General features: G+C 38.1%; 2 protein-coding genes across 3 annotated transcripts in view; one reads left to right on the top strand and one right to left on the bottom strand.

The window, feature by feature from the left end:
* Positions 1 to 3,309, top strand: LOC107595006 (leukocyte surface antigen CD53-like). Of its 2 annotated transcripts, none has more exons than XM_016285259.1 (8): positions 1 to 131; positions 624 to 693; positions 815 to 1,003; positions 1,373 to 1,442; positions 1,519 to 1,628; positions 1,794 to 1,889; positions 2,041 to 2,124; positions 2,399 to 3,309. In XM_016285259.1, exons 2-8 carry the CDS (start codon positions 637 to 639, stop codon positions 2,465 to 2,467), a joined length of 675 nt encoding a protein of 224 aa, XP_016140745.1. In that variant the 5' UTR covers positions 1 to 131; positions 624 to 636; the 3' UTR covers positions 2,468 to 3,309. The 2 variants fall into 2 exon arrangements, with proteins under 2 accessions (XP_016140745.1, XP_016140744.1); XM_016285258.1 differs by having other exon boundaries at positions 1,373 to 1,447; positions 1,524 to 1,628; positions 2,399 to 3,308.
* Positions 3,310 to 3,569: 260 nt separating this feature from the next.
* The window catches only part of LOC107595004 (serine/threonine-protein kinase A-Raf-like), a 17,069-nt gene continuing 7,097 nt past the window's right edge, over positions 3,570 to 13,541 (bottom strand). Inside the window, exons 5-16 of the mRNA XM_016285256.1 lie at positions 11,222 to 11,376; positions 11,044 to 11,142; positions 10,789 to 10,933; positions 10,311 to 10,335; positions 9,979 to 10,106; positions 9,663 to 9,865; positions 9,311 to 9,487; positions 8,088 to 8,134; positions 7,468 to 7,586; positions 7,189 to 7,320; positions 6,854 to 6,988; positions 3,570 to 6,763 (exon numbers count right to left, since the gene is read on the bottom strand). Coding sequence (XP_016140742.1) covers positions 6,623 to 6,763; positions 6,854 to 6,988; positions 7,189 to 7,320; positions 7,468 to 7,586; positions 8,088 to 8,134; positions 9,311 to 9,487; positions 9,663 to 9,865; positions 9,979 to 10,106; positions 10,311 to 10,335; positions 10,789 to 10,933; positions 11,044 to 11,142; positions 11,222 to 11,376 — 1,506 coding nt within the window. The 3' untranslated portion in view covers positions 3,570 to 6,622. The remainder of the gene's footprint in view (positions 6,764 to 6,853; positions 6,989 to 7,188; positions 7,321 to 7,467; positions 7,587 to 8,087; positions 8,135 to 9,310; positions 9,488 to 9,662; positions 9,866 to 9,978; positions 10,107 to 10,310; positions 10,336 to 10,788; positions 10,934 to 11,043; positions 11,143 to 11,221; positions 11,377 to 13,541) is intronic.

Raw genomic sequence — 13,541 nt, forward strand, 5'->3', positions numbered from 1 at the left:
TCACAGAGGAAGTAAGATATGATGCACTCCCACTGCCAGTGACAGATTTGAAGAGCACAGTCACAAAGGGCGAGTCCAACTGTCTTAATTGAGGATTATTCTTTGGGGCATCTTTACAGAGTAAATTAAAGGTAAGTATATGAAATTTTCTTGACTTTCATGTTCATTCTAATTTAAGTAAGTGATACTTTCCTTACTGTACTCACATTGTTGCTTATTAAAAATAGGGTCTTTTTAATAATGTCTTTTATAACATAGGCATGTTTTCATAAAATTTCCAGTTCATGTTTCATGTCATTTGACATTTTTATTTATCTTAATCTGTTTTCAGCAAGTAGTGTTGGAAAAGTAAACTACTGCTTGTTCTGGTAAAGGAGGTCGCACAGGAAACGCACGACAGCCCGTCAAATTCTACACGGGCCTCTATTTAGCAGTTTCATGTGTTAGATTGCGCTATGTCTGGTCCACCTTCAGTTTTGGGGGAAGAACAGGAAAGCTTTTTTCTGATTTTACTGAGTCAGTGATCTTTATGTTGTGGATGCAAGCAGTTTGGGAAAGAACACAAGGTCTTGATGTGAGAGAACAGTTTAACATCAGCTCCGTGTGTTTGATAACTTTTGCAGAACGCAGTGGAAGATGTCGTGCCTGAAGTGTCTAAAGTACACCATGTGTGTGGTGAACTTTGTCTTTTTTGTATGTATCCATTCTCGGACTGTCTCATCATTATAATATACAATGGCTTTTCACATTTAGAATTGTTCATCTCAGGCCATTCTAAACCCGCTCTCTTGTTTGGTTGAAATTACCATTACAGGTCTGTGGGGCTACTGTCTTTGGATTTGGCATCTATTTGATGACATTCTCCAGGTTCTCTTCCCTACTCCCCAGTCTTCAGGCTATGAGCATCGCAAACTCGGTTTTCCTCACTGGGATCGTTATCACCTGTGTCTCCTTTTTGGGCTTTCTTGGAGCCCTGAAGGAAAATCGTTGCCTGCTTATATCTGTGAGTCTCAAGAAGAACATTGTTAGCATCCATCATCACTTACACTTGCATATTCTCTGTTGTCCACTAAGGCTGATGATACACTGGGCAACTTTTTGAGCAATGTTGCCAGGCAACCTTGGTTAATGTTGCTGTCAGCGGGCAACCAGGTGAGACACAGGGCCCATAACCAATCTAAAGTATCCAGATAGAAATTTGTTACTCGTTCTCAGTGGGAAAGTGCCCAGGAAACATTGCTGACAAAAAGTTGCCTGGCAAAATTGCTCAAAAAGCTGCCCGTGTATCATCAGCCAAGTTTAACTTTCTGGGTTCTTTATAAAAAAAAAATTTTTTTTTAACTCGGGATCTCTTTTTGTTTGGTTGGTTTAGTTCTTCATACTGTTGCTCATTCTAATGTTGGCTGAGCTGACTGGTGCCTGCCTTTTGCTGATGTACGAGAGAAAGGTAAGAAACTGAATTTGAATTTGGAAGCAGAGTACATGTGAGGAAAAATTTATCAGACTGTGCTTTTTACTCACAGATTGAGGAGTTCATTAATAAAGATCTTAAGAATGGTTTAGAAAAATCCAATGAGAGCAGACGCAATGGAACAGTTGAAGATGACTGGGACAAAGTGCAAATGGCTGTAAGTGTCCATTTAGACTGTGCTTCTCTTTTATTTCTTGAGAAAAGTCAGCTTACTCATCATCACACATAGGCAGCAGAATATTATGCTGTTTTTTTCTTTACAGGCACACACTTGTTCTTAATAAATAAATACTCAATTACAGTTTTTCTTATAAATCAACAGTTTCATTGCTGTGGAATCCGTAACCATACAGACTGGGGGACACATGTACCGAACTCATGCATCGAGTATAGAAATGAAACACATTATTGGCCGCAGGTAATACTGCACTCATATCCATCTCTATAGGAGCTATATAGCAAAACTATATTAATGAAACACAGATATATGGAGATGCACATCAAATTTACACATCTGTGCAGCCGATTCAATCTTATATCACATGTATTGTCTTGATTGTTGCACTTAGGGTTGTTTCACAAAGCTGAAGGGTGCATTTGATGAAAACCTCTTGAACACAGGGATTAGTGTCATTGTTGTCTGCATTATTGAGGTACGAGTTTCCATATGAGGCTTTATGTCTTGTCATAGTCACCTTAGCTAATCGAAATAAATTGTATGAGACCCCACATAACAGATTAAAAATTATTAAATGATTATCATTTATAGGACTATATATCAGACTACATATATCAGGACTATATGATATATCATTTATCAGTTTTGTTTAGCAGCTATTGCTTTACACTTCATGCAGATCACTAGTGTAATATGATAATTAAAGGTATTTTTATTAACATGACTAAACATAATCTCTCCCCTTGTAGGTCTTGGGTATGTGTTTCTCAATGACCCTGTTCTGCCACATAAATCAAACTGGGTTAGGATACAAATGATCAAACACAATGTTTCCATATTTCACAGTTTGTGTTTTTAATAACTATTGTCACACAAATACCCAAAGACAGCCAGTAAAAGACAAGATGGCTCGCAGTTCTTACATGGATGCTTGGTTCATGGTTCTATGTATATGGTATCTGTCCTCTAAGAAACATTGGTACAAAATCCATAATTATTGTAACTTCATTATTGTTATTATTATTATTATTTTGCATGTATGATTTACAGTTATTAGAGCAGTTAAATCAGAACTGGTTAAAAAAAAAAAAAAACTCAGCAGTATTATTTTGCCTTTGGCCATCACAGCTTAAAAGGAAACTTTCTAGGGGGTTTTAGACACTGAATTCACCCACTTTCATCTGAATGTCAAATTATAAAAAGGGTGTAAGAGAGATTTTCCATGATGACTCATCTTTACACAAAAATATAATGGCATATTACACTGTATATATATAAGTACTGGTTTTTTTCACGTCATGTAATTATTTTTGACCTAATATGTTGCTGTAATTGACTTATATAGAGTATAATTGACTTGTGTAAAGATGAACAATGCAAAGCATTTATTTCTTATCACTTCCTTTTCCGACTAGCTGTAGCAGTGACTAAACCATGTGATTTCGAAGAATATGCACAGGGTGGAAACCACACGAGCTTATTTTAAACCATTTACACCATCTGTAATGCATATTGTTTTTTCCTTTTCTTTGCAAACTAATGTAAATTAAACCAAGACAGAATGAAAATGTTTTCTCTCCTTTTTGAAACATTAAGGCAAATGCCAGCATTATGCTTGTGGTTGATAGAGGAAGTACCAATAGCAAATCAACACTTCCTCTAGTGTCATGATCATGATGGGTGGCTTGAAATGATGTAAAATGTTTTCTCTCCTTTTTGAAACATTAAGGCAAATGCCAGCATTATGCTTGTGGTTGATGGAGGAAGTACCAATAGCAAATCAACACTTCCTCTAGTGTCATGATCATGATGGGTGGCTTGAAATGATGGTTTCCGTTATGAGATTGCATTTAAAGTTCATGAAAGATTAAATGTATTTTGTCAACAGCATTGAAGAAAAAAAAAAACTTAATGAAAGCAAACATTTCAACAGTTTTATTGTAGGACAAAATCCTGTCTCCATAATATTTAAGACCCCAAAAAACTAGAAAATACTAAGATTTCCTTTACATGTTTTAAAACAATTTTGTTCTTTTTGAACCATCACACAAAAAATAAAAACAAATACAATTTAAAAGTAATCTTTAAAAAGAAAAAGTAACTGTACACGGCAGAATACACCATTTTTCCGCAACACCCCATAGACATATTCAACTATACACACATTATTGCAGTTCACCTAACATACGCAAAACTAATCTTTTTAAACAAAATCGATCTTTCGTTATATTTCCTGTTCTGAAAAATGGTGGCTAAAGTTTCACCCTTTTGCATTTGTGCCCTTGTGCAAAAGCAGAAACTGAATCTTATATACTGTCTGATTATCTTATTTTGGGCTTAATGGAAACTATAAAAGTGTGAACAAATGAGGTGCTTGCAAAGATACAAGGAGAAAAAAAAAAAGTCTTTGTCCCACATGTATCCAGAGGGACGTTAAAGCCATTAAGGCAATGCTGCAAACATCCAAAGTTGCCAGAAGTAGTTACTGTTCTGATGATCTAGGACCAGTTATGGTTTCTCATACAACAAGGCAGGCTGGAATTTGGTGGGAAAAACAGTTCCTAAACCAGTGTCTAATTCTATAGAGGTTTCTCGGCTGTCGTTTTAAAGCCACATAATTCATTTATAGCTTTAATTGTATCATAAATCTCAATAGGACTAGCTGTGCATCCAAATCTATACAAAAATAAACCGATAGTCTTGCTTTCTCAACCGTTATGAATAGAGAAGAGCATATAGTGCCATCTACAAATGCTTGATAACGCAATTACCCCCTTTTGTACGGAGCGATATTATTACCACTGGTTTCTTCTGAAAATCCTACACTTGGGAGTACCACATCATCATTCTACAAGAGTCCAGAAGCACTTGCAAGCCAGGTTTGTCTGAAACTACAACATATTCATTTCCATTAGTCACTGAAGGGATGCGACACCATCTTTCATGAACAAGAGACATAGAAACGCCTAGTGAATCTTCCGTAGGCATCGTATTTGGAATGAGTACAGCTCAACGGGGGACCCAGCCCCATTCGAATATTGCTAGATAAGAACCAAAGCTCTGCCTTTAGTACAAGTGTCAGTTATGAATCAATAAGTTACATATATTAAGACTCCATTTAAAAGGACAGATGGAAAATGTAGATCACATAAGGCCCCATCATTGTAGGCTTCAGTCAGTCCTATTGAAACCAGCTGAATGGGAGGAAAAGGAACTTTAATATTGCTATTAAACAGCACGACTGTATTGCAAAGACATGCTTTTGAGTGTATGGTATAAACTGAACTAACTGAAAGAAGAATACAGCACCCAGAAGCACCCTCACCCCATGCTGCCACAAATTTGATCTGAAGGAAATGCTACGACATTTCTGTTCTTCCTGCTTTTATAAGAGCCCTAAGAGAAAGGGCGCTTCAGAAGGGAAAAGCGCATCTTAAGTTTGATCGTCTCACTCAAAACTAAAACTAGTCGATTAACCAGGTGTCAGCAGCAGGTCTAAAGTTAGAGCTAAAGTGTTTTCTTTGAAAACTGCTTCAGGGCTTCAAGCGGAACTCCACCTTAAAGCTGCTGTGTGACTACGAAATTTATGGACATTGTTCTCATACACTCAAAAATGACACTTAAGTTTCAAGATGCAAAACCAATCAAAAACCTCTGAACTATTGCTCAACACTATCTGAATGTAGAGCTGAGAACAAAATCACTTCAGCAGTGGTTCTTAACTTTTGTTCTGCTGATCCCCTGCTTTGTGCATTTTTGGAGGTCTTCTTTATTTATCACACCTGATTCAGATCATCAGCTCGACCCTGGACCAGGATTAAGAACCTCTGCACTCCAGTATCTCCAAGTGTGAGCTACTGTACAAACGTTCAACAGCACGGGCAGCAACAGGCGACCGGTTAACACAACCACATGCAAACACAATGCATTAGTGCACAAGTTAGACTGGGATGAAGTGTCAGTACTAGTTCACCAGTCTTGCTTATGGTCATCATGTACCATTTAAGTTTAGTTTGTGAATTTTTACTCGGTTTTTAAAACAAACTATCAATCTTGTTTTAATCCAGAATGCAAATGTACTCATTTCAAAGCAACAAAAGAAAAGTGTAAATTTTCCCTTCCCCATCACTTCAGGAAGTGCACCACTGCTTTGTGCCATTTTCTTGAAATGTCATTAAGCTACACAATTTAAAGCTCACCAACAGAGAAAGAGAAAGCACAAAGGTGGAAGATAATTATTTTTAAAAAATATCTCAAATACACAGCACAATTATCAAGGCCACAAGTCACATGTATATCCAACCAAATCTGATACCAATATTTTCCATTTAAAAAAAAATAACGGAATAAAAAAGATGCCAAAACAATGGCAATGGGCGTATGATCATGTTTATGATCATAAACTGACTGCGAACCAATCTGTGAGCAGAGAGTCTCTGTGACTGATGTAAATGAATAGTCATCAACATTGTGCTATCATTGGCCAATGATTTTCAAGCAAGGAGAACAGGGAGAAAGACAAAAAAAATCTCCATGTTAGTTTGCTTGTTCTAAAGAAAAACGCTAATTTCATCTTAAAGTAAAAAAGGTAATGTGTAAGCAACCATAACACATTTTGAAATATACCTCAAAAAAAGGAGGTCATTAAGATTGTGCCGATACATTGCTGATATGATGCTTGGATTTGGAAATCCATTAAGTGTAGTAAGAGAGCACAGTTGATTTCCTGCTTCTGTTTTAGAAAGCAGCTGGTCAAGAAAGAGTCTAACATTCTCTACAGGCAGCTTTACGGAGGAGCAGCTGGAATGGAAAAGAGGAGGGAGGGAGCATGAACGAGTAGATAAATGTAATGTGTTTGACTATATGTGTGACCGATGAAGTAATTAGGGTGCGCTCAGGAATGTGTGGAATAATGAGAGGAACTCCATGCTGGGAATGATCCTGCACGGCATCTGGGAGAGGAGCGGATCGTCTCACAGAGGCATGAGGCGTGTGGTGTGAAGGAGAAGCGGGTTCAGGTCCTCGGCGTGTACAGCACGGTGTAAAGAGGGCTCAGAGGCACTCCGCTCGATTTTTGGCAACAGATCCTGGACCTGCTCGATGCCCACCAAGATCTGAAGAACAAGCAGAGACGAAATATGAGGCTATCACTTAATCTGACATAACTGTGCTGGAAAGCAGAGAAGGGCTCTGGTTATTCTTACCTGGGGGAAGAGAGGCCGTTCATCGCGTTTGAATTTTAGACAGTCGATGATGAGCCTCTTCATTGATTTAGGACAGTTACTGTATAATTTACTGAGGTCAGGAGACAAGTAGCCACGACCCACCATGAAAATAATCTACAGGAAGAGAACAACCAAACATCATAGTTAACTTCTCCTTCTGTGCTCCAAGGAAGACAGTCATACAGTCAACATGAGGGTGAGTAAATGATGATAGTTAGGAGGATAGCTATTTTGGGCTGAACAAAGTTCATTCAAAACTATTTCGAGCTTGAACAGAAAAGGACAATCTATCAGAGTAGTGGCGTATGCCTGACCTGATCGCGGTTGTTGATATTTGAATAAGGCAAAGTCCCAGACATCAGTTCATAGAGCACCACTCCATATCCGTATACATCTGACTGGAAGGTGTATGGGTTAGTGTCTTGCATTCTGATCACCTCAGGGGCCTGAAAAACAACAGCAGAGTTAAAAAATCTGTACAAATGTACTTCTCAACAATAGATTCCGGATTAAACTACTTCACATAAGTGGTAAGCTAATAAGTATTAGATTCATTGATGAATGAGGTATTGAGCTGGGTGATGATTACTCACCATCCACAGGATGGAGCCACTGGGCTGTTCAACCTGCTGAGAGCCACTCCAGCGAGACTTTACTGTGGCCAGCCCAAAGTCACCGATCTTTACCGTCCAGCCTTCGTGCAGGAAGATATCTGACACATGAGCTCAGGAGTACCATGCAGAACAAAGAATGACTACAATATCACTAGAGAGAATGCATTAGCACTATTATTCCAGTAAATCCTCAACCTCAGCCTTCCATCTCATGCCAGTAATTTAGGTAAATCAGACCGAAGACCGAAAGCGGCTTGGCAATCTACTGGGACAGTGGTTTTGAAACCTCTCCATGAAGTACCCCCAGCACTGCACAATTTGTATGTCTCCCTACATCTGACACACCCACTTCAGGTCTTGCAGTCTCCACTAATGAGCTGATGAGATGAATCAGGTGTGATAGATGAGGGAGACATACAAAATGTGCAGGGCAGGGGGTACTCCAGGACAAGTTCTCAAGTTTGAGAACCACTGTACTAGGACATTAAGATGCAACCATGATGCCATCTACTGGCAGCAAATTACATAAATCTGATCTATCCTGCAACAGAAATCTCAATACAGACAAGAGCACGGCTAATACATTATAGAAAGGATACTATTCGATTTCAAGTCCCGATGAATGATATTCTTGGCATGAAGATAACTGTTAAGGAAAGATTAGTAGCAAATTATGCACAAAATTGAGATTTTCTACACTTCATCTACTCTCTATAAATCCAAGCATTACTGATAGACAATACAATCATATAACATTGGTGGATTTAAGAAGATGTGCCAATTTCCCATATGATTGTGTCCTTGTGACTCTGAGCTGAAAAAGAGTGCCATTAAGTGCACGGTCTTCTGGGTGTGAGCAGCTCCTTAAGATGTTTTTTTATGAAGTTACAAGTGTTCTTTGTTATCACAAGTCCAAATTACAAATAGCGTTCCACTATTACTTATTTAGGGTGCATGTACTGATCATATTTAACCACACTAGCTGATAATATAATAATGATATATTACTGGTTGGCTTGAGTGTATGGGGGACTGATAAAATCAGTAAGGAAATTATGCCTTTTGAAAAACACTACTATTGAAAAGTTTGAGGTTGGTATGATGCTTTCAAAACAAGTCTCTTACGTTCAGCGAGGCTGCTTTTATTACAGTATAACAATTTTAAAATAACAATTTTCAATTTGAATATGTTGTAAAACATGATTTATTTTTTGTGACGGTAAAGCTGAATTTTCAGCAGCCATTATTCCAGTCTTCAGTGTCACGTGATCCGTCAGAATCCTTCTAATACGCTGATTTGGTGCTCAGGAAACATTTCTTATTATTATCAATGTTGTACACCAGAGGTTTTCAGCTCAGGCCCTCGAGGTCCACTTTTCTGCAGAGTTTAGTTCCAGCCCTAATCAAACACACCTGAACAAGCTGATCAACATCTTCAGGATCCCTAGAAGGTCACAGGCAGGTGAATTTGATCAAGGTTAGAGCTAAACTCTGCAGGAACGTGGACCTCGAGGGCTAGAGCTGCGAACCCTTGTTGTAACCAGTGGTGCTGCTTAATATTTTTGTGGAAACCATGATTGTTTTTCAGGATTCTTTAATAGAAAGTTCGAAAGAACAGCATTTATTTGAAAAAGAATCCTCCGTTACAAATGTTTTGATCAATTAAATGCTTCCTTGCGGATTAAAAGTTTTCTTACGCCAAACCTTTTAACAGTAGTGTACATTAACATTTTATAGAGTTTTGTTATATTAACATTATATAATTGGCACAGCATGTAGCAAGAAAGAAAAGAAAAGAAAAAGAAAAAAAAAAAAAACTTACTCCATGCCCTGTGCAGTCTGGCGAGCAACATCGATACGGCGCATGGTGTCAAACTTGGTCTCAGTAACATGCAAGTGGCGGTAGAGGCTGCTGCCTTCACACCACTGCGTGATAATGGCAAAATTAGGCTTCGTCATGAAGCCCATGAACAGCAGAATGTTGACATGGCGTGTTTTTCTGAGGAGCAAAGGACTCAAATTAGTCATACTGAACAGAAGATTTGAACTGGAGATTAGCTGGTTGTAGCAGCAGATGACATTACTAATGCAGTAAAGCAACATTAACGAGAACTACTGTTACACTGTTATCTTCGCCAGGCTTTGAAGCTAGGATCGTGCAGATGACGACTCACCGTAAAACCTGCATCTCATTTTTAAAGGCCTGGAGCTGCTCCGGTGTGGGCTCTGTCACTTTAAGTATCTTGATAGCTACGTCTCCATGCCACTTGCCTTTATAGACGGTCCCAAAAGAACCCGCTCCAATCCTCTTTAACATGGACACCTCCCGTGAGTGCACCTCCCAGTAGTAACTGGAGTCTCTGTAACCTCCCCGGTGCTAAAAAAAACAAAAAACAAACACAAAACCAAAAAATGGTTTGGAAAAAAAATAAAATAAAAGCTTGTAGCCAAGTCATCTGTGCTTCCTATTAAAATAAGACACACACTCACCACTTTCTTTTTATCATCAGATGAGGATTGTTTTCGTTCCTTGGGCTCAGAAGGGGATTTGGGGGGTCTTCTTCCTGGTGACCCTAGGTGGGGTGGGCTAGTGGAAGGCTTGGGAGAGGACTCTTGCCCTGTGGACAACACTAGAATATGAAGGCCAGTTCACACACATGGAGATGTGTAGATATTTGTGTCATTGTAATCAGAGATGGTTAAGAAACAAAAATGTATGTAGTGTAATGTGGGTGCGTAAAAAAAAATGAACATGTGCTCTTGTGAGAGACAGGTAGTCAAGTGGAAAAAATGAGAGGGGAAAAAAAAACAACAACACTCACCCATTGTGCTGATTTTGAATGACTCCTGAATGAGAGTGGAGGAAAAAATGAATAAATACATGCGATGGAGGACGGATGATCAAGGAGGCATGCAGAACCTCCACTGTCATATTCTGTGAAGTAACACATCTTGACATTTGACATCTAGCCAGGCTAATACTCTAGTACAGGGACAGTTCACCCAAAAATGCATTCCTCGCCCTTCCTTTCTTCCATGGAACACAAAAACAGAAGTGTAGCAGAATGTTGACACTGCTCTTTTCTATGCAAACTTTTTAAATGCTCGTTTTCTGGTTTCAGATATTGACAGCCATTTTCATGGTATGGAAAATATCAGTGTGAAAACAGTCTAACATCACCTTTTGGGTTCGACAGAAGAAAGAACATTTTGGAGCAAAGAAGGTGACTTTCATTTGTGGGTGAACAAAAAATTAGAAAACGTATGTGGACTTGATGAGCCTCTAGTCCGGTCTCTAACCTCCATGAGGCCAGCAGCGCCAGGCTCCAGCGTGCTGACCATGTGGACATTGGGGGTTGAGGTGGAGCGATGCCTTTGGAGAGACTGACCGTCCTCTCCTCGCATGATCAAACGGAAGCTTGATGGGGTAGACAGCAGTTCCTCTCTAAAAGGGGTAAAAAAAATAAATAAAAAAAATCACACATGTCGGCTAGTGTTACATTTCCCCTAGGGGATCAACAGGTACATGTATTTATAGGTGAAGTTAGAGAGTACCCAGGAGAATCTGAAGTTAAGGGAATGTCGCTCTGTGATATGGAATTGGTGGCCGGATATATCAATATCGAAGGGCAGTCTACTGTATTAGGAACACACCTGAGAGCAACAGAACACCAGTTGAGTTACAAAAATGAGGACAAGCACACATAAACAGAAAATTTAATTCAGAACATACCGTTTTGTCACGGTGTCCATATCCACACATACTGTAGGGACTTTACTGCTGCAGTGCTGGTGAAATTTATACCCACAGGTCTGACACCTGAAGCCGTTGAACAAGAACTTGTGGCAGAAGTCACAGTAAGCTAATTTAAAGAATGTTTTACGTACCTGTGAAAACAAGATTGTGCCATTTAAGGGTGATGCTGATTTGGTGACTCGCAAGTTAATGCTGATATGTTCATGTTATTGATATAGAATACCATTCAAAATCTGAGGTCAGTATGGTTTTTTAAATAATACTTTTACTCAGAGGGGTTTAATTAAACTTATCGAAAGTGGCAGTAAAGAAATATATGCTACTCTTTCACAGTTTCTATTCATCAAAGAATCCTAAAAAAAATATGTATCTCGGTGTCCACAAAAATATCAAGCAGCAGAACTGTTCTCAACATTGATAAATCTTGTTCAGCATATTAGAATTATTTCTGAAGAATCATGGGATACTGAAGACTGAAGAAATGGCTGCTGAAAATTCAGCTCTGCCACCACTGGAATAAATTACTTTTTAAAATAAAATAAATTTTAAAAAATTGTATTTTAAATCATAATAATATTTCAGAAAGGTACTGTTTTTTTATCAAATAAATTAATCATTTTATTTAAAATAAAATGCAATAAATGAGCATAATTCATGCTATAGCATAAATTAATGTTAACCTCAAACTTGAAATTAACCTAAAATTTGCTAAAAATTTAATCTATTAGAATGTTAGAGCTGTGGTGCAAAATAAAATATATAAATAAAAAAATAAGCATAAAATGTATTAATATTGACCAAGATTGCTGTGGAATGTTGTTCATTTTTTTAGTTAATCATAACTAATGAATGTTCTAATATTACAAATTGAACCTTACTATAAAGGGCTACCAATTTAACTAAAGCATCAGAAGTTAAAATTTAAACCAAAAGTCCCAGAATTGCTGGACAGAGCTCAGAGCATGATCTGTGTTAAAATAAGCTGTACCTGCTCATCATAATAAAGACCGAACTGCTTGTGGTTTCAACAAATCCATCACTTTATCAAAATTTCACCATCCAGTTAGGCTCATCAACCATAACTCCTTCAAAAACAGCAAGAAACCTTGGAGTTGTGATTGATGATAAGCTGAATTTCTCAGACCACATTGCTAAAACTGCCTGGTCCTGCAGATTTGCTTTATACAACATTAGGAAGATCAGGCCCTTTCTTTCAGAACATGCTTCACAACTCCTTGTTCAAGCTCTTGTTCAGTCCAGGCTGGACTACTGCAATGCTCTCTTGGCAGGTCTTCCAGCCACTTCTATCAAACCTCTACAATTAATCCAAAATGCCGCTGCAAGATTAATCTTTAACGAGCCGAAAAGAACGCATGTCACACCTCTGTTCATCAATTTACACTGGCTTCCAGTAGCTGCTCGCATTAAATTCAAGGCATTAATGTTTGCCTACAAAACCACCACTGGCTCTGCAGCCATTTACCTAAATTCATTACTTCAGTTGTGTGCCCTCTAGAAGCTTGCCTTCTGCAAGTGATCGGCGCTTTATTGTGCCATCTCAAAGAGGCACAAAATCACTTTCACAGACTTTTTCATTAACTGTTCCCTCCTGGTGGAATGACCTACCCAAATCAATCCGAGCAGTTGAGTCCTTAACCATCTTCAAGAAACGACTATAAACACATCTGTTCCACCTTTATTTGACCCTCTAACTCTAGCACTTTCTATTCTATTTTAATTCTACTTTATCTATATTTATCTTCTTTTTATTTTTTTTATTAAAAACAAACAAACACTAGCTTTCTATTTTTTCTATCTACTTGCTTTTCTTTGTGTGTGTGTGTGTATATACATATACACCTTGCTACGTGTACTGCGTTAGGCTAACTGACTTGTCAGTTGCACTTATATATTGGTGCTCTTTTGTTGGTTTTGACTGCTTTTATTGTCCTCATTTGTAAGTCGCTTCAAATGTCATCTGCTAAATGACTAAATGTATTCATCCCACATACACTTTCCAGATTATTTACTGCAAATATTTTCCAGTACATCAACAGTACCAAAATATCACCACTACTCATCTTTGCACCAATAAAACGTAAAAACACTGTTTTTCTACCAAAATATATGTAATATCTAATTATTACATTAATATTTAACTTCTCGCGAGATCTCGGCAAAAAGTCTCACGATTTATTTCCAGACAAATGTCATCTGCTAAATGACTAAATGTATTCATCCCACATACACTTTCCAGATTATTTACTGCAAATATTTTCCAGTACATCAACAGTAC

Source organism: Sinocyclocheilus grahami, unplaced genomic scaffold (genome assembly GCF_001515645.1).
Source record: "Sinocyclocheilus grahami isolate Dianchi unplaced genomic scaffold, SAMN03320097.WGS_v1.1 scaffold195.1, whole genome shotgun sequence".
Classification (NCBI taxonomy): domain Eukaryota; kingdom Metazoa; phylum Chordata; class Actinopteri; order Cypriniformes; family Cyprinidae; genus Sinocyclocheilus; species Sinocyclocheilus grahami.

Coding starts and splice junctions, on each gene's coding strand:
- LOC107595006 (XM_016285259.1), top strand. CDS start 637: ATGTCGTGCCTGAAGTGTCTAAAGTACACCATGTGTGTGGTGAACTTT. Junction 1,443..1,518: donor CCTTTTGCTGATGTACGAGA/GAAAGGTAAGAA, acceptor GTGCTTTTTACT/CACAGATTGAGGAGTTCATT. Junction 2,125..2,398: donor TTGTTGTCTGCATTATTGAG/GTACGAGTTTCC, acceptor CTCCCCTTGTAG/GTCTTGGGTATGTGTTTCTC.